This window comes from Aspergillus fumigatus, chromosome 3 (assembly GCF_000002655.1).
Source record: "Aspergillus fumigatus Af293 chromosome 3, whole genome shotgun sequence".
NCBI classification, from domain to species: Eukaryota; Fungi; Ascomycota; class Eurotiomycetes; order Eurotiales; family Aspergillaceae; genus Aspergillus; species Aspergillus fumigatus.
Window position 1 is genome coordinate 1516402 of NC_007196.1, and position 18034 is coordinate 1534435.

Consider the following 18034-nt stretch of genomic DNA (forward strand, 5'->3'; position numbering starts at 1 on the left):
AGACTTGCGATGGCCGAACTGCAGGCGCCAACTTTCCCGATAGACGCCCAAAACGTCATTGTCTGGGCTCTGCCACACTACAATCTCGCTCGCTACCCCCTCACAGTCATTTTCTATCTCTCTCTTTTTGGACCTTTACTAATTATCTTTGTTTTCTTTGCTCCCTAATTGTTCTGTCTTTCCTTGTTAGCGCAGGTGTTGCCTGCCATCCACACTTACTGCCACGGGCCCACCGGCTCCCGCCGCATCTACAATCGTCTTCTGGTCCCCTGATCCCCCGCGAAATCCGTGAAATCGCCCGCATTCAAGATGAGTCGGTGAGTAGCTTGTCTGATTGTTGTGCGAATCGATGCCCGCGAAGATAAAGAAACGATCAGCTGATACGCCCACGTAGTACGGAGGCCGACCTCGCGATCAACATCCGGAAAGCAACGAGTATCGGTATGTGTGCCCGATGAGGATCCCATATGCTTTCTCTTCCCAACTTTTTCATATGACTGATCTGAAATTTGCAATTTTCAGAGGAAACCGCTCCGAAACGTATGCAGATCACCGGCTGAGACGCTTGCGCGCATCGCTTCCGGCCTCCCCTGATATGAGCTCGCCACTGATCTTCATTCACCAGGGAAACATGTTCGGAGCTGTATCGTCTATACGTGGGACCACAAGTCTTCTGCCGCCTTCTGGGCTGGCATGAAAGTGTGCGTGATGGCCTAAAAATTGCGTGGCTATGTTGTGGATATGATGACTGACTTGGTGGCGCTCTGGCTCCGCGTAGTCAACCTGTGCTTGCCGACGAAGTTCAGACGTTCAAGGCCTTGATTACGATACATAAAGTTCTGCAGGAAGGTCACCCGATTGTGGTGAGAGAAGCGCAACAGCATGTCAATTGGATTGACAGCTTGATGAGGGGCGTTGGAGGGGATGGGATCAGAGGTATGCGGCAGAAATGGCTTGGCTGCAGGGGAGCACTCGGCTGATTTGTGCATATGTCGTTAGGATACGGTCCGCTTATTCGAGAATATGTCTTCTTCCTCGAGTCGAAGTTGGCGTTTCATCGGAATCATCCCGAGTTCAACGGTAAGGAAGCCGGAGGCTTGCCTATGATGGGATGCTGACCTTTGTTGTCAAGGGCTGTTTGAATACGAGGAGTATATCAGTTTGAAGACGATCAATGATCCGAATGAAGGGTAGCTATGCCCTTCGCGTCCAACGGTGATGACCTCCGCTGACCACTGTTCCAGATACGAGACCATTACCGATCTCATGACCCTACAGGACCAGATTGACACTTTCCAAAAGCTCATCTTCTCACACTTCCAATCAGGAACCAATAACGAGTGTAGAATTTCCGCATTGGTTCCCCTTGTTCAGGAAAGCTATGGCATCTACAAGTTCATCACTAGCATGCTAAGGGCTATGCATACTAGTAAGCATCCGCTTGTCCGAAGCAGGATGCTTTTTGAATGCTGACCTTATTGTCACTTATAGCTACGGGAGATAACGAGGCACTCGAGCCACTTCGTGGTCGATATGACGCTCAGCACTATCGGCTAGTCCGATTCTACTATGAATGCTCCAACCTGCGCTATCTCACGAGTTTGATCACCGTTCCCAAGTTGCCTCAAGATCCCCCGAGCTTGTTGGCTGAGGACGAGGACCGTCCGGCCCTACCGAAACGACCGACGAAGGAGGTTGAGAAACAGCCTTCGCCGCCACCGAAGCCAGTGGCTGCTGAGCCGGAGCCCATCAACGACTTCTGGACCAACGAGGCGAAGCGTCAACAGGAGGAGTTTGAAGCAGAGCAGCGACGCCTTCAGCAACAGTGGGAAGAACAGCAGCGTCAGCAACTTCTTGCGCAGCAGCAGGCGCAACGTGAGTTTGAGGAACAGCAGCGTCTGCAGGCAGAGCAGCAGCGACTGGCTCAGGAACAACTCCTGCGTGAGCAGTATCAGACCCAGACTCAGGGTCGATTGGCTGAGCTTGAACGGGAAAACCTGAATGCCCGGGCGCAGTACGAGCGTGACCAGCTGATGCTGCAGCAATATGATCGCCGCGTGAAGGATTTGGAGGAGCAGATGGCGCAGCTGACCACGAACTTGAACATGCAAAACGCGTCGAAAGACGAACAGATTCGCGCTTTGCAGGAGCAAGTCAACACATGGCGCTCCAAGTACGAGGCCCTGGCTAAGCTCTACTCTCAGCTTCGGCAGGAGCATCTGGACCTTCTGCAGACGACCAAGAGCCTCAAACTCAAGGCAGCGTCCGCCCAGGAGGCGATTGAGAAGCGCGAGAAGCTTGAGCGGGAGCTGAAGACAAAGAACCTTGAACTGGCCGATATGATCAGGGAGAGAGATCGTGCTCTGCATGACAGGGACCGCTTGACGGGGACCAATAAGGAGGAGCTGGAGAAGCTCAAGCGCGAGCTTCGGCTTGCTATCGAACGCGCTGAGAATGCTGAGCGCTCAAAGGGTACCGAAATCTCGACCCTGCTGTCGAAGTACAACCGTGAGATGGCGGACCTCGAGGAGGCACTCAGAGTGAGTCTCCTGACCTGGAAATTTTCCTTGACAAGCCTGCTGACTCTATTGCCAGAATAAAACCCGCGCCTTGGAGGAAATTTCATCTCGGAACATGGATCGTCAAGGAGACCATGAACTTGCGCTCCGCGAGAAGGACGAAGAGATCGAGGTTTACAAATCGGGAATGGAACAGGCACTCATGGAACTGGAGGAGCTAAAACTGGTACGTCTTTACTTATTATGGTCTCTGCTTTTTACAATGCCAGTTTGGACTGTGACTGATGCTAGAGAACAATACAGAGCCAGGGTGACGTCGATCACGCATTGGATTCTCAAATTGACACCGTCTTGCAAGGCACTGTGGCCAAGATCAACGACATTATTGATTCGGTCCTCCAAACAGGTGTGCAACGTGTTGACGATGCCTTGTACGAATTGGACTCCACCATGCAGGCTGGCAACCAGAACGCCTCCCCTCCCTATGTGCTCTCTCAGGTCGAGAAGGCGTCTGCGTCCGCAACCGAGTTCTCGACCGCTTTCAACAATTTCATCGCCGACGGCCCCAACAGTCCCCATGCCGAGATTATCCGCACTGTGTCTATCTTCTCTGGTTCTATTGCGGATGTGTTGAGCAATACTAAGGGTCTCACTCGTTTCGCCAACGATGATAAGAGTGCAGATCAGTTGCTCAATGCGGCGCGCAAGTCGGCCCAGGCGACGGTGCGCTTCTTCCGCGGACTGCAATCCTTCCGTCTTGAGGGTCTAGAGCCTCTGCAGAAGACCGATGTTGTGATCAACAACAACTTGGAGGTTCAGAAAGATCTTCAGTCGTTGTCGAAACTGGTTGACGCTTTTGCCCCCAAAAGCACCAAGATCAGTACCAGCGGCGACCTGGGCGATCTGGTGGACAAAGAGCTTAGCAAGGCCGCCGATGCTATCGAAGCTGCAGCAGCACGTTTGGCCAAGCTTAAGACGAAGCCTCGCGAAGGCTTCTCGACATATGAGCTTCGCATCAACGATGTGATCTTGGCTGCTGCTATTGCCGTTACCAACGCGATTGCCGAGCTGATCAAGGCTGCGACGGAATCTCAACAGGAAATCGTACGTGAGGGCCGCGGCAGCTCGTCGCGAACGGCTTTCTATAAGAAGAATAACCGGTGGACGGAGGGCCTGATTTCGGCCGCCAAGGCTGTTGCCACCTCGACCAACACTCTGATCGAGACCGCAGACGGTGTGATCTCCGGCCGCAACTCTCCCGAGCAGTTGATCGTGGCCAGTAACGATGTGGCCGCCAGCACTGCTCAGCTGGTGGCTGCTAGTCGAGTCAAAGCTACTTTCATGAGCAAGACGCAGGATCGCCTCGAGGCCGCTAGCAAGGCGGTCGGTGCCGCTTGCCGCGCTCTGGTGCGACAAGTGCAAGACATCATTGCCGAATGCAATCGGGATGAAGGGGAGACCGTCGACTATGCGAAGCTCAGCTCGCACGAGTTCAAGGTGCGAGAAATGGAGCAACAGGTATGTCTGATTTTGTCGGATCTGTTACATTGCTTTTCGCGTGCGTCTCTTTCCAAGTTGCTGACTCGCTGTTTTCTGGCGAATAGGTCGAAATCCTTCAACTCGAGAACAGTCTGGCCCGGGCACGTCAACGCCTTGGAGAGATGCGCAAAATTTCGTACCAGGAAGACTAAAGCCCATTCCCCGATTACCATTGGTGGGGGGGTGGTTTCTGGTTTGCAAGGTGTCTATATCCGTGGATTTTGCGGGATTGCCTTCCGTCCACGTGGTGCTCGTGGTAGAAACAACCGGGGTGATCAAGCCATGGTGGCGATGTAGTTGTATTTTATTGCTTGTCTCTCGATATTTACAGATGGACAAGTCCGTCATATCCTTCTTTCCCTTCTCTCCTGTGTCTCTAATCCCCGGTCGCTCTGTACTCATATCGTCCGGACCGACCTGATTCCCTTCGTTATGCGGTTTCTTCTTATATTCAATATACCAAGACTAGGGAGCAATAAATTTCCGTTGTATGTAAGTCCTTTTCGCACGGAAATCGAGTCTTGCAGAGTTTTCTAAGTAATACTGAGAACCGACGAATTAGACCCTTGGACGGCTACACCACAAAAGACACATACTTTCATTCTTTGTTCGTAAAAAAAGCCAAAAACAAAGCCAATTGAAGGTATCCGAGCTTAGACTAAGCCTCTAAGTAGAGATTCTAGATTGCAGAATGATCGTCCTAGACCCGCATCGAGTTTACAACCAGCTGACAGCCCTTGCATCCATGAAACGCTGCAGTGCATCAATCACAGTCCCAGTGGCCACCCCCCTTGCGCGCCCATCGGGTTAATACTTGACGGGTTCTTTGTCGTTTTCATTCGCCGCCGCATTCTTATTCGAAAGCACGTTCGCTGCTGACAGGTGCCCGATTTGTCTTGGCGCGGGTCCCCAGCAAATCTTATCGTGACGCCCCGGAAATTAGAATTAGGGCTAAGTGCGAGTTTCTTTGTTCATGGATTCACGCTCGATATCGGCGGACAAGGGAACCCCCTCTCTCCGCTTTTCTGTGACGTCGTCGAAAATGGTTTGTAAGAGAGTACGCTTGTAGGAACTCGGCGTCGATCGTTCTTGTTTCGCGCTTTGGCTTTGGCTGGGTTCGCAGCGTATCCCTGCAGAACCTTAGTCTAGTGTGAGGGTCAGCGGCTGCATGTCTGGACTTTGCAAACGGTTTCCTATTCCGGCGAGCTGGGTGCGGTAGATACTGACCTGCTCTTTGGACACTGTGCACCGGGCTCTAGGTCGGTCAGCTAGGCTGGTGAGAGGAGCGGGACCCAGCGGCCGGTTGCATGGATTGCGAGTCCGTCTCATGTTGGATCAGTTTCTTGCTACTTGCCTATGTTTCGTCAATAACTTGATTGGTGGGGCTGGTGTGCTCTGTGCGGTTAGAGTGTGATTCGGATAAGAACTGCGACTGCGACAGAGTAATGCTGGTGGCGTACCTGGATCTCGGCCGGGCTTGTGCTCGAGCCATTGCGTCGATTTTGTGAAGGCTGAAGCATGTTGATTTCAGCCCATAGTGGCAGTCAGCGGTAGACTTATGGAACTTGCCACGAGTGAGCGGCAGTCTCCAGCTTTCATCGGAGCTTTCTCTACCCATGCCTGGGTAGCTGGTGGCTAGCAAGACTGAAGGGAGTGGGTCGAGCTGTCGTTGTGGATGGCTGGTAGATGGAATATACCGACCTTCTACTTTGCTTTCGAATTCACAAATAACAGAACGGTGGCGAAGGTGACTGGAAGTAGAAGTCTGGTGATCTTTCGCTACATGTAAACTAAGAGGGAACTGCCGGCTAGAGATGGGTGGCTGGATTGACTTCGTCTCTGTGAAGCTATGTTGTACCCGTACCATTGCGGGTCTGGAACTTTGAGAGGTGGCTGGCATGCTGGTTCGACGATGTGTTTGTCACAAGAAATCAAGCGAAATTGCAGGCCTTTGATCAAAGGTTGTACTCTGGATTCCTCGTCCGCTGAGGGGAAGAAACAAGTCATGAACTCTATGATGCTATACAGAATATACGAGGAGGAAGGTTGCATTGTAGATGGAGTACAAGTTGAAGTGCCTTTAAGAGCAAATTATCCTGCTGGCGAGAACGATAAAGTACTTCGAAACGATTATCATTTATTTTTTTTTTCTTTTGACCTAGCTAAGCTATGTTAATTGATTGAGCCACCGATAGAAAAGACCTCCACGAGAAGTGTCTGGTGCTCAGGTAAATAAGGAAAGAAATAAAAGACCATGACATCGTTGTAAACTGCAAGCCCGATGGGACTCTTGGAAACCAGATAACAAACGGAAACTGCGCCAGACGTCCATATCCTAGGCCACTTGATGTCAATTGTAGAACCATGAAAGACCCAATTCGTTGAAAGTCGTTATGCGTCGGAAATCTGATGTCGCCACGAAAATTAACCGTACTAGCTTCGTAACTGCGATTTGCTTCGACATGTCGATTGGAAGCAGAGAAAAGCCGAATACTGAAACAGTTCATGTAGTGCACACGAGACAAATTGATGAGACATCATCAAGCAGTTCCTTCTGGTACAAAATGCCTCTTCGAAGTATATGTGAGACGTCTGAGAGCACCGGAAGAGAGCATGATGGACGAGAAGGCGACCGCTGATGTACACTATGAAGCTGTCTCTTAAGGCAAAGTTAGTATCATCGCCCATGTGAGAAGTCAAAGAATCCTTACAGTTCAAACGATTCAGCAGCAAAATACAAGCTTTCATCGCGTTGTAGGCCACTCGGTTTCTCTCAATCCAAGCCCCTAACAAGAGTTAGCAAGCCTGACAGCAGAGCACAGATGTACTTACAGAAGCGTAGCGCATCATTAGGCAGAGAGCGAGTTGTTCTGATGAGGAGCGTCTTCTCGAGGTTGTTGAGTCGAAGACGTGTCTCGATGGCCGCATAACAGATGCGCTGGACACGAACACGATAGGCATTACCACGAGGATCCGGAGTCCAGAAGTTGAGCATCTCCACGACAGTTTTACTAAAACTGTAAGCAGAATTCGGATAGAAAGTGAGAAATACATACGTCATGTAGTACTGCTGAAGACCAGCTCTAAAGATGTAGTGGTAACCGTAACGCTGAACGGATCTCGCGAGATCGGCATTTGCCTGTCGTTCCTTGACAAGAAGTGCGCGGTGGAACTCAAATTTCTGGTTGTCATTCATGCTTGCTTCAATAGCTGGATCAAGGATGCTGATGAGCTCGATTGGGTGACCTTCGTTGTCCTCGTTGGTCGGAATAATGCCAAAAGCAGTTGTAATTGCACGAATGTTTTGACTGAAACGCCGCACAGGGAGCCCGATGTTTCTTGGAATGTTACCAACCTGCTGAAAGGGATACATGACTAGCTCTCCTCTGGCCAATTCAGTAGCCTGAGCCAGGAGTCTGTAAGCGTTTCTGTGGCGCATGAAGGAAACGATGATGTGGGTAGCCTTGTTTCTCAAACCTGGCGGGTAACGGGCATCGTCGGCGACAGTACCAAGATACCACAGAAGAACATCTCGTTCATAATCCATACTGAAGAGCTATTGAAGAGCCGTCAGTATAAGATTCTTTGAGATACACGAGGCCTGAAGGAGAATCTTGTATGAGGATCGTTCGTAGAGCAAAGAGAGGAACAGTTGAGAAAGTGAGAAGGACAAGAGAGTTGAGAAGATGTCAAGGTAAAAGACTCGAAATGAGAGAAGTTAAGATTCTTTTGTGTTTATTTACTGAAGTAAAGAGGAACTGAGTGGTCAGAGGCTGGGAGAAAAGGTGAAGTGACTTCAAGCATTCACCTGAGTAAACAAAGAAACCCGTCAACCTCCCCTCAAGTTCGAACACCAGCCTCCTTTGCCATATCTTAAAGAGATTTTGGACATTTTTCTGCCGTCTAGCATGCTTTAACTCTAAATTTCTGCTCTGCCCAAAAGATACCTTCCGTCTTAACCCTTCACCTTCACCTTTCGACTCTCTTCAAGTTGACAGTAGTGTTGCGGAGTTCCATACTTCAAGATCTCAACATCGTTCGCAGTAATCTTGTCTGCAGGCTGAGATCAGACATGGCTACAGTCCCAATCGCCATGAAGCCGGCAGCGGAATCTACCGACACTCTCACGGAGCTCTTGTGGCAGGATGCTCTGCGTCACCTTGAGTCCACGAACAATGAGGTCCTCCTCCCCATCAATGTGACCGACATGATCGGCCAGGACAATGTCGACAAGATCAAAACCCGTCTTGGGTAAGTGTCTACTCTAGAGTTCCTCCTGAGCTTGACCGATAACACGGAATGACAGTGCACTCATTGGCGCACCTGTTGTTGCCTTCGTTGACGAGACGATCAAAGCTCTCCGTGTTATGCGTACCCCAGCTTTTTCCGGAACAGCTGTCTCGGTTGCATCTCACGGTGAAGCTGTCAAGACAAACAAGGTTACCGTAACTGAGTCCTTCGCACCTCGTGGAAAACCTGTGGGACCTTTGAAAGCGCCGAAGGTCCCGCGTCCTCCGAATGCTTTCATCCTGTATCGTCAGCATCATCACCCCAAGATCAAGGAAGCATATCCTGACTATTCGAACAACGATATTTGTAAGTTGCTTGCCTATATATTTTTTTTACGGTTATTTTTACTAATATGCCTAGCCGTCATGCTTGGGAAGCAGTGGAAAGACGAGAATGAAGAGATCAAGACCCAATTCCGAAACCTAGCAGAAGAGCTCAAGAAGAAGCACGCCGAAGATCATCCTGACTATCATTACACCCCTCGCAAGCCTTCTGAGAGAAAGCGTCGTACTTCATCCCGTCAGTTCTCCAAGAACACCAAGCCTGCTGCCTTGCGTGATACCCCAGCTTCGATGAACATCTCGTCTGATGTCTCCACTCCTGCCATGCTCGAGGGCATGCCAGTGGGCGAGATTGATTTCAATGCTGCTTTCGAAGATGTCCCAGGTATAAATGCCATTATGACTTCTAACAGCATTCTGAAGAACCAGCAGTATCATTTTGAACCAAATGCGTTCGATCTCATGAATCAGGTGCAGAACGATTACAACAAGACTGCCCTCTACCAGCAACTCAGCCTTCCTGAGGGTCAGATCGGAGAGAACTTTGAGTTCACTGATTTTATCTCTGATTGCTTCTAGGATGGACTGGAACATGTGCTTCTCTGCTTGTCCTTTTGCCCCTTCTGTTGTTGTTACTTGAGCAAGCACCCTGTGTACATTTCTACATTCGCACCTCTAAAGGCTTCGATACATCGTTGCCTGTCACCACTGTACCATACCGGCGCGGATTCTTTGTTTTCTTCATTTTCTATCATGGGCGATGGAAGGATCGCTGATGACTCTGGAGACTTTTTTTCAGAAGTATCAGACGAATCAGTGTAATTACTCCGAGAATACCAGACTTCTAGATAGTCACTTAGTTAGCACATAGCAGACAAACAAATACAAAGAACGGAGTCAACCAGTAAGTGTTATCTCGAGTGTTCACTCTGTTTTTCTAAATGACTAGCTATCCTCGAGGTCCAGAGTAAGTTCCGTATGTCTGCTGACCCCTTGCTGTCAAAGGTTACCCGACAGCTTCTGCAACCTGTTTGAGTAGATCCCAATTCCAAGACATCTGCAAGGTGGTCCGCGAGGCTTGACGGGCCCTTGCATGCTGCTACCGCTTGAGAGCCGTGCACCTGTCACATCCGGTTCCGGCATGCTTGTTGCCGTGGACACCCGAACATGGCGTTTCTCAAGTCAGGGCCACGATACTTGTGATTCTTGCCTGAAGGAAAATCAACTACTATGCCTTTGCTTTAGAAAAGAGACGATGAGTAGCCTTCAACCCGGCCAAGCCCTCTGGGGATTCGGCTCGTTAACCACCCTTTTCGTCCCATATGTACTCCTGTTTACAGTCATATATACCCTGAAGGGTCTCGCTTTACTCCGCACCAAATGCCTCATCATAGAAACCATGATATCTTATACCATCCCTAGCTTTCTAAGTACGAAACCGGGTATCGTTACACTATCACAAAAAGAAAGTTGCCTGAACACAAAACCTACGGAGCGGAAGGGTTCCAATCGCTAGCCCATATAAATGTAGGACATCGCCACTGCGTCCCCTTCTCCTTGTTTCCGCTAGGGCCAAGTGGCCTCGGACAGATCCAAAACGATCTTCCGCAGTTGATGCCAGGCTTCTTAGTTGTCAGACTGATACATGGCTCCTGGTGACCCTCGCACTTGGGAGCAGGCTTTTTAGTGAACAGCTTTGACCAGTCCTCCTTGCTGGCAATGGGATCGTGAACAGTATCATCGTTTCGGGACGAAGCCGGAGTTGTAGTAGTCGTGGAATTTGGCTGTTCTCCTGGTAAAGCTTCGCCAGCAGGGGCCGTCCGTGTTTCTTCCAAAGCAGTAAGTTCCGTAACTGGGGCAGATTCCCTAGGGAACGCGACTGATTGATTTGTTGGTACAGTAGACACCGACGCAGAATCCTGGGTTATGGTCGCTTGGCCGGCTGGATCAGTTTTAGGTTTGAAGAACCCCTTCAGAGTCCTCTGTCCAGCAGAGGAAGGTGCTGATGGTTGAGCTGAGCCGGATTTTGAACGCTTGAATGAGACAGGGGAACCTGCCTCACTTTTCTGAGACCTCTTACGAACGATTTGTTTCGTTTGAGTGCTATCAGAAACTGCTACAGACCGGCCGGCAGTGCTCTCCGAAACAGCCGTTGGGGTTTCAGTTTCGTGGGTAGAGCCAAAGCGTCTCAACGCCGGGGGATTCGTCGCTGGTGTTTGTGCGTTGGTTGATGGTTTACGCGAGAACATGTCCTTGATGCTTCGCCGCTTGTCGAATTCCGGTATCAAGCGTCCCGACGTAGGTAGAAGGTATTTAGTAGTGTATTCCTGCTGACGCTGGCCGTCTTTGAACATCCCAGGAGGGTTCATTATGTCGAGAATGTTGACCTCTTTATCGCCGAGGCGTACGACGTCCTTGAAGACCGCATAAACCGGGCAATGATCGGATCCCTGTTCCAATTGCATAATGTCAGCTGGTCAATCCATCTACAACAAAGTCTGTGCAACCTCGGGGCTTACCATTAGGCCCTCTTGAATATTCGAGTCGCTGAACCAATCTTGCATATCCAGGCTACACAGGACGTAGTCTATTCTCGCGCCATAATTGCCGGGTCGAGCAATGATTCTTTGCTCCCAACAAGTGTACATTCCCCTTCGGCCGGGATGAAAAGATCGACAGATATCAAATAAAACAGGACTTTCCCTCCCTTCATCGCGCTGACCAATTACTCTGCCGTCAGAAAGAAGTTGGTTGAACACACGCCGTGCCGGGGCAGAGATAAACTCGTCCTCTGTTATTGCTCCCTTCCTGATGGCCTCGGTTGCATGAGCTGCATCGAGTTCCCCTTTCGCAATGTTGAGGTCTCCTGTAACAAAGACTCTCTTCCCCATTGCAACCAGATTTCGGATGCGAGCATCCATCAGGTCAATAAAGCTATGGCGAAAATTGTCCCGTGATTCGTCGCGATTGGCTGGTGAATAGATCCCAAGTAGAACAAATGCAGGAAACTCTAGAATGACGCAACGTCCTTCCGAGTCCAGAGTAGCAGCATCAATCTCTAGCTCGGACAGTTGCTTAATAGTTGGATAGCCTCCTATTTGTTGCTCTTCAGGTAGATCTCGAAAAGACACCGACGAATTAGGCGGGCAGAGAACTCCCGTAAGACCTTCCTCTGCGCGGATGGGACAGCATGTCGCATTTCGAGTATATATCACAACTCCAGAGTATCCTGAAAGATGTCAAAACTGAAAAGCATCCCGGATACCTTCGAGAGCGCACCTTTCTTGGTTTTTGGTAAACTGAAGTAGCAGTCCCAGCCAGGCACTAGCACCATGTCATCGCGAAGATCTTTTCGTTGAATCTTGGTCTCCTGAAAAACGACAATATCTGCCTCGAGAATATCAAACATTGACTGTTCTATGATGAGCCTCTCATTTAGACTATGAAGGACCTTGGGTAAATCTACCTCGAAGGTTCGGTTGCCTCTCCACGGTTCATATGAGAATGGATTCCTGCGAGATCTCAGCACCACAATTGCCACTGAGAATGTTTACAACACATACCGTATCCCGTTCACTGTTATACAAATTATCCTTCAATCCGAGTATCCAGCAGGGAGAACTGATTTCCGATATTAATCAAGCTTACCGTTCCACGTTGTTATGCGAAACCCCATCGCGGTTGTTGTAAAACGTATTCCAAGCGCATACCACAGTCATCCAGAGCTCGGGAAATATTCAACGCAAACAATTTACTCCACCTCCTTCAATCAAATCGATTCGTGGTACTTTGTTCGTCGTACAGCTGTAGCTGCAGCTATACGATCCCGTGACGGCACGTGATATTGAGGCGCCGTGACATCACGCGATGATGGCCTGATTGATGACTAAGGCAGCGCCGGCAGCCCGTAGACGAATCACGGGGACGCTAAACCGGCTTTGCTTCGTTAAGCCGGAACGCCCGACGTCCGTATAATCCCACTGTCTGTCCAAGCAGAAGAAAGACGCAACAGCCGTTCGACTGCCCCTCAGCACCATGTTCCCTCAACGCAACATCCTCCGCGCCGCTCAGCAGCTGCGTAGCGCTCCTGCTCGCGCTGCTTTCCAACGCCGCCTCAACAGCACCGACAACAAGCTTCCTTGGATGGTTGACAATGCGTTCAACCGCGAGAGAGCTGCTGTCAAGCACCATGCTGCTGCCACCAGCGGTTCGTATATTCCAATTGGCCCCAAGAAATTTTTTGGATGATGATACGGACATAATATGTATGATACTGACTCAATTGCCCACCAGACCTTTGGCGCAAGCTCTCCATCTAGTATGTGTTATCTGACGCAGTCGACTTCGTTTTCCGCGAATTTATCGAACACTTTACTCACCAATGCCTAGTGCTGTCATCCCCTGCCTGATTCTCGGCAGTATCAATGCTTACAACCTTTGGAACGAGCACTGGGAGCACTGGGAGCATATGCCCCCTCTCGAGGAGCGTACCGAGTACCCCTATCAGAACATCCGTGTTAAGAACTTCCCCTTCGGCGATGGGGACAAGGTTAGTTTCATTTAAAATGATCTCTCAATGGAGTTATTCGCTGACTGGTGATGTTCTGCAGACCCTCTTGTAAGTCTCCCATTCATTGGAAAATCTTTGTGTAGTGGCCCTTGAGTTCTACACTCTGACTTATGCCCATTCTCCTTCCATGGCCTTGATTCAGTCGCTGACTGCTCTGCAGCTGGAACGACCAGGTCAACTACCACAACAAGGACAAGGCTACCTAGATTCCTTATAGTGAATAAGGACAACAGCTTCCATCAATCGATCTCGGTTTCGCGACGAGAGCAATTGAAAGCATGTATATTTACTGCACAAAACCGGGGCGGAAGTCGTAGTGAGAGTGCACCGGGGCTTTTTTGGTGAAATGATTAGGAGTTACAAGACCAACGCTGATTGATTTCCTTTTGTTACACACAAGTCCTTCACTCTACTAAGGTTCTCGGAAAACGAGTAGAATGCGCCTTCATTCTTATAGGTAAGGGCTCGGAGTAATTCCATGCGGACGTCCCATGGATATCCTCTGCCGCGCAGCATTCCAGTCCGGTGTACGACAGGAGTTGTCTGTTCTCGATTTCCCATATTCGTTATAACGCAAATGTGGTACTTGACACCGGCAATGCATGCTATACCCCCTTCTCACTCAATTTCTGCAGATCCAGGTACTTAGCCGCGTAGTCATTCGCAAGGACCAAATCGCCAGTGAGGTGCATCACCGTGGCTTTCTTGGCCATCATCTCACATTGACCCTTGATGTCTTCAATTTCTTCATATTGGTCGTAGGCGCAGTCGAGGTAGCCAAGCGCACGGTTCATGTGTTCCTTTTTCGCGGGCGTGTCCTGTCCTTGACTCCACGCCTTGCCAGCCATGCCCATATTTGCGTCGACGAGAAGCGAGTACGCCCGCGCCGCTAGATCACAGTCGTCGGTCTCGAGGACCTGAGGCATGATGCTCTCAACCATCTCATTCACAGCTTCAAATTCATGTAGACTTAGCAGGACTCCACCAAGCACGCAGATTGCTTCCCAGAGACCCGGTAAAAGCCTGGAGCGGTGCGCTAAACTGGCGGCTCGCATTGCTAAGGAGAAGCCTCGTTGCGGATGGCCCGTTTTCTCGAAGATTCGCGCTTTGAAACAAAGCAGCTTCACCTGACTGTGGATGTCGAAGCTGTCTTGGTGCATGGATTGAGCCGTCTGCTCGACAATTTCCAACGCCCGGCCATAGTCGCCTTGTCGGATTTTGTATTCAATCGAAAGGAAAGATAGGAGAAGAGAGGCGTCATTGTCAGGTAGCTGAATCGCTTGAAGCTGGGAGAGAAGGTAGTCTGCTGCCACTTTATCATCCCTGTGCATTATTAGATGCCACTTCTTCATTGCACCAAGAGGGAACATACCGACAGATGTGCCGCCTTAATTGTAGTATACCAGAGAAGAACGTCCATTGTTGGTTCGCTCTGAGAGATCGTAGCTTTTCTGGTGTGACCTGCTTCATATGAGATGAGATATCAGCGTAGCGACCCTGCTGCGCCAACTTTTGGAGAAATTGTCAGAAAGCGGATATCAGCTCGGGAACAATTGGCATACCAGTTGACAGCTACGGAATGTACTTTTCAGATAGTCCTCAAACGGTGACTTGTTTGCGTAGCATTCGCGAAATATTTCGCTACTCAACCACGATAAATGGGTAACGCCTGTCGGTGTTAGCGCCTGGTCTGGGAAAAATCCATATGCGTAGGCCTGGTACCAATTCTGGCATAAAGCGCAGTCTGTAGTAGAAGCTGTGGACCCGTCGATGTCACCAAATTCTTTGTAACATTGAGATGTGATGCCCGAATAATGTTTTCCATGGAAGATGCAAGACTCTCCCCCTAGTATTGTCAGGACTGTATACAAAAAGAACAACGGTGCGTAGGAATGCTCACGTTTTGCAGCTCGAGTTTGGCTTCGCTCAGCAATGTAGTGCTCAGCAGACTCCACATCTCAGTCTCCTTCGCTTTAGCCTTCAGGAAAGCAAGGCCTTCCTTTTCGTTTCCAAGCATTCCCGTATTCTGGACGTCTTTCATCTGCTCTGGGAAGGCTTTGCCAAAGTGATACAGCCAGCTCATACAAAAGTTTAGGCAGTTCATATCGTGGGACTCTCTGGCAATGGAGACAGCTTCTTGCATTGCAGAAACAGCTTCTCCATAGCATCCGAAATCAGCCTGAAGGATTGCGAGGTTGAGCAGCGCATATTGATATGAGCTCCGGTCACGACTATGCATTGTATAGTCAAAATATCTGTGAAGATTGTCGAAGGATGAAGGGTAGTCTCCAGCTCTCCATGCATCGAGGAATCTGAGATCGTTAGCGACGGCGGGTTTGTTCGCGAGCTCCATCTCACCTTAGGTAGTAAGTCAGGTTGGGTATTGCGACGCCAGACGCCATGATACGTTCGAGCTGCACCTTCATGCCGTCTGGGACTCTTCCTCCAAGTCCTGCATTCCGTTAGTAAGTGTGCATCATGAATACGCACGTTCAAAGGGGACGTCTGCGTACTTTGTAGCTCGCCAATCTGAAACTCTAGGAGTCGTTCGACATCCTTAGTGCTGACATAGATTCCATCCTCCTCTTGCATTTCGATATTTCCATAAGCCACCTGAGCAAGGTGGCTCGTGGAGTCCAAATTAAGCTCCAATAAATTGATGTCCACGGGGTCCCGTTCAGTAGATGGATTCTTCTTGGACCACACACGGTACGTGGGCAGACGGTAATGCACAAAGCCCTTCCATAGTTTGACGGAGTCATGGAACTGAAGCCTAGTAAACTCGAGCTGGGCTCTTCTCACGAACACACCGAGTGGTGAGCATCTTGAGAGTCGCATACGACCAATCTCAGGCGCCAGACCATTATCCCTGTCGCGGATCTGTTCTTCTCGAGACTTGACAAGGATATCGCTAATCTCAGTGAAAAATACTTCCAAAGCGTCGCAAGAATCAATAGACCAGATCTTCTTGAGAAACAAGTCCCATATTGAACGGCCAGGTATCGAGGAAGCTTTGGATGAAAGGGCATCCTCCAGGTCATCAATGGCGACAATATAGTTGCTATCTCCCCTGTTTAGAGATGAAGATGCATCTGATCCCAAAGGACTGAGACATGACATAAGAAAAGAAAGGACATCAATTGCGGAGGAGTTGGGAACGACTCCATCGGTGTAAACGGAGATTAGACACAGAAGAGCGATCTTCGAGGGAGTCAGATAGCGACTCATCTTGCTTCTCTTTTGCTTCTTCGACCTCTTTTATTTAATTCCTTTTTCACATAGTCAACATCCTTTGCCGGAGAGGGTTTCATCCAACAATGGAAGGACTATGCTGAAACTTCACTGAGCGATGAGACCATCGGCGCGTTCTCTGCATACGACCACGCCGCGTCTGAGTCCAAACTATTGAGCGTTATCTTGGAGAAACACAGGACCAAATGATATCGAGCGCACACAAAATCTGATCGGCTCTATGTCCTAAGCAACTCCTATGGAATGTGCTCTGCTGGTTCATTTGAACCAAACTATGTTGTAAAGGGATTTTGTGAGACAGGTTGTTGACGCCTGAGGCCGAAATTGATTGATAGCAGACCCCGCCAAAAAACTTATCAATTATCGGGACATGACTCGTCTTTAGTCACATCTTGAGATTGTTACTGCTGCAACTCTTCTTCCGTGCAACTACAATTATGGCCGAGGCACTTACAAACACGGATCTCCAGGGTGCGCTGCCCCTGATTGCTCGGGGCAAAGTGCGCGATCTGTACGAAGTCGACGACAAGACTCTTCTTTTCATTGCGACTGATCGCATCTCCGCGTACGATGTGATCATGGAGAATGTACGGCTCTACGTCTTGGATGCGCCAATAGTTCTCCATATTGGATCTGCTAACGAATGTCTCTTCAGGGTATTCCGAACAAGGGAGTTCTTCTAACACTATGCACAAAAGCATGGTTCAAGATCCTCACCGATGCTATTCCCTCTCTGCGCACGCATTTCATTACCCTCGACCTCCCGCCCCAGATCCCCCCTTCACTTCGGCCAGCCCTTCAGAACCGAAGCATGCAAGTGCGGAAGCTTAAGATCCTTCCCATTGAAGCCATAGTCCGAGGCTACATCACTGGGTCCGCTTGGAACGAGTACAAGAAGTCCGGTACCGTGCACGGAATCAAGGTAGCTCCGGGTCTGAGGGAGAGCGAAGCCTTCCCCGATGGCCCGATCTACACTCCCAGCACCAAAGCCGAACAAGGCGAACATGATGAAAACATCCACCCTGATCAAGGTATGCATGGTCCTCCTTGCTCCGGGAATGTTTATCAAGTTTCCGAATGGATTCAGAGCTGACAATATCCCGATGTACAGCGGCTGCCATTCTTGGTGAGCATGCCTCAACCGTTGCTTCTCTGGCTGTACAGCTGTACAAAGTCGCGCACGCCTACGCTCTGTCGCGCGGTGTCATCATCGCGGACACCAAATTCGAGTTCGGTGTCGATGAAGAAACCAATGAGGTTGTTCTGGCTGACGAAGTCCTGACGCCTGACTCGTCTCGCTTCTGGCCCAAGGATGACTACGAAGTTGGTCGCGGCCAGCAAAGTTTCGACAAGCAATTCCTTCGTGACTGGCTCGTCAAGGAGGGACTGAAAGGCAAGGAGGGAGTCCGGATGACAGAAGAGGTCGTACAGAAGACCGCGGAGAAGTACAAGGAGGCCTGGGAGAGGATCACGGGGGGTAATTAGATTACACTAAATGCCCCTACGAACGACGACATTGAATCGCAGCTTCCGACCAAATGATAGGTTATCAGTAGCGTCTATAAGGGAATAAATTTTTGTAT

General features: G+C 49.8%; 7 protein-coding genes across 7 annotated transcripts; 4 read left to right on the top strand and 3 right to left on the bottom strand.

Moving 5' to 3' along the window:
* Window positions 1-47: 47 nt before the first annotated feature.
* On the top strand, window positions 48-4593 carry AFUA_3G06140 (putative cytoskeleton assembly control protein Sla2). Its single transcript, XM_749898.2, has 12 exons — window positions 48-317; window positions 395-441; window positions 523-540; window positions 626-701; window positions 779-936; window positions 1000-1080; window positions 1133-1190; window positions 1245-1429; window positions 1492-2540; window positions 2596-2745; window positions 2823-4037; window positions 4124-4593. Exons 1-12 carry the CDS (start codon window positions 310-312, stop codon window positions 4208-4210), a joined length of 3132 nt encoding a protein of 1043 aa, XP_754991.1. The 5' UTR covers window positions 48-309; the 3' UTR covers window positions 4211-4593.
* A 2110-nt stretch (window positions 4594-6703) lies between these two features.
* Window positions 6704-7605, bottom strand: MAT1-2-4 (putative mating locus protein; the record flags this gene model as incomplete). The annotated part of the gene is made up of 4 exons (XM_749897.2): window positions 6704-6711; window positions 6770-6844; window positions 6891-7069; window positions 7115-7605. 4 exons carry the CDS (start codon window positions 7603-7605, stop codon window positions 6704-6706), a joined length of 753 nt encoding a protein of 250 aa, XP_754990.2.
* Window positions 7606-8130: 525 nt separating this feature from the next.
* MAT1-2 (HMG-box domain-containing protein) lies at window positions 8131-9208 on the top strand (the record flags this gene model as incomplete). The annotated part of the gene is made up of 3 exons (XM_749896.2): window positions 8131-8309; window positions 8365-8654; window positions 8709-9208. The coding sequence occupies 3 exons, from the start codon at window positions 8131-8133 to the stop codon at window positions 9206-9208; spliced, it is 969 nt and encodes a 322-aa protein (XP_754989.2).
* A 538-nt stretch (window positions 9209-9746) lies between these two features.
* On the bottom strand, window positions 9747-12451 carry AFUA_3G06180 (DNA-(apurinic or apyrimidinic site) lyase APN2). The gene is made up of 5 exons (XM_749895.3): window positions 12278-12451; window positions 12193-12205; window positions 11909-12141; window positions 11149-11858; window positions 9747-11079 (listed from the first exon to the last, which is right to left on the bottom strand). The coding sequence occupies exons 1-5, from the start codon at window positions 12303-12305 to the stop codon at window positions 10117-10119; spliced, it is 1947 nt and encodes a 648-aa protein (XP_754988.2). The 5' UTR covers window positions 12306-12451; the 3' UTR covers window positions 9747-10116.
* A 129-nt stretch (window positions 12452-12580) lies between these two features.
* AFUA_3G06190 (cytochrome c oxidase subunit VIa) lies at window positions 12581-13622 on the top strand. The gene is made up of 5 exons (XM_749894.3): window positions 12581-12836; window positions 12923-12947; window positions 13019-13178; window positions 13240-13247; window positions 13360-13622. The coding sequence occupies exons 1-5, from the start codon at window positions 12665-12667 to the stop codon at window positions 13403-13405; spliced, it is 411 nt and encodes a 136-aa protein (XP_754987.2). The 5' UTR covers window positions 12581-12664; the 3' UTR covers window positions 13406-13622.
* Window positions 13623-13804: 182 nt separating this feature from the next.
* AFUA_3G06200 (putative anaphase-promoting complex subunit Apc5) lies at window positions 13805-16427 on the bottom strand (the record flags this gene model as incomplete). The annotated part of the gene is made up of 7 exons (XM_749893.2): window positions 13805-14522; window positions 14572-14708; window positions 14762-14868; window positions 14922-15045; window positions 15100-15511; window positions 15558-15651; window positions 15713-16427. The coding sequence occupies 7 exons, from the start codon at window positions 16425-16427 to the stop codon at window positions 13805-13807; spliced, it is 2307 nt and encodes a 768-aa protein (XP_754986.2).
* A 461-nt stretch (window positions 16428-16888) lies between these two features.
* AFUA_3G06210 (phosphoribosylaminoimidazolesuccinocarboxamide synthase) lies at window positions 16889-17936 on the top strand (the record flags this gene model as incomplete). The annotated part of the gene is made up of 3 exons (XM_749892.1): window positions 16889-17038; window positions 17107-17482; window positions 17563-17936. 3 exons carry the CDS (start codon window positions 16889-16891, stop codon window positions 17934-17936), a joined length of 900 nt encoding a protein of 299 aa, XP_754985.1.
* Between the last annotated feature and the right edge of the window lie 98 nt (window positions 17937-18034).

Coding starts and splice junctions, on each gene's coding strand:
- AFUA_3G06190 (XM_749894.3), top strand. CDS start 12,665: ATGTTCCCTCAACGCAACATCCTCCGCGCCGCTCAGCAGCTGCGTAGC. Junction 12,837..12,922: donor CCATGCTGCTGCCACCAGCG/GTTCGTATATTC, acceptor ATTGCCCACCAG/ACCTTTGGCGCAAGCTCTCC. Junction 12,948..13,018: donor TGGCGCAAGCTCTCCATCTA/GTATGTGTTATC, acceptor ACCAATGCCTAG/TGCTGTCATCCCCTGCCTGA.
- AFUA_3G06180 (XM_749895.3), bottom strand. CDS start 12,305: ATGGGGTTTCGCATAACAACGTGGAACG. Junction 11,859..11,908: donor TTTACCAAAAACCAAGAAAG/GTGCGCTCTCGA, acceptor GACATCTTTCAG/GATACTCTGGAGTTGTGATA. Junction 11,080..11,148: donor ATATTCAAGAGGGCCTAATG/GTAAGCCCCGAG, acceptor CAATTGGAACAG/GGATCCGATCATTGCCCGGT.
- AFUA_3G06140 (XM_749898.2), top strand. Junction 2,541..2,595: donor ACCTCGAGGAGGCACTCAGA/GTGAGTCTCCTG, acceptor CTCTATTGCCAG/AATAAAACCCGCGCCTTGGA. Junction 2,746..2,822: donor AACTGGAGGAGCTAAAACTG/GTACGTCTTTAC, acceptor AGAACAATACAG/AGCCAGGGTGACGTCGATCA.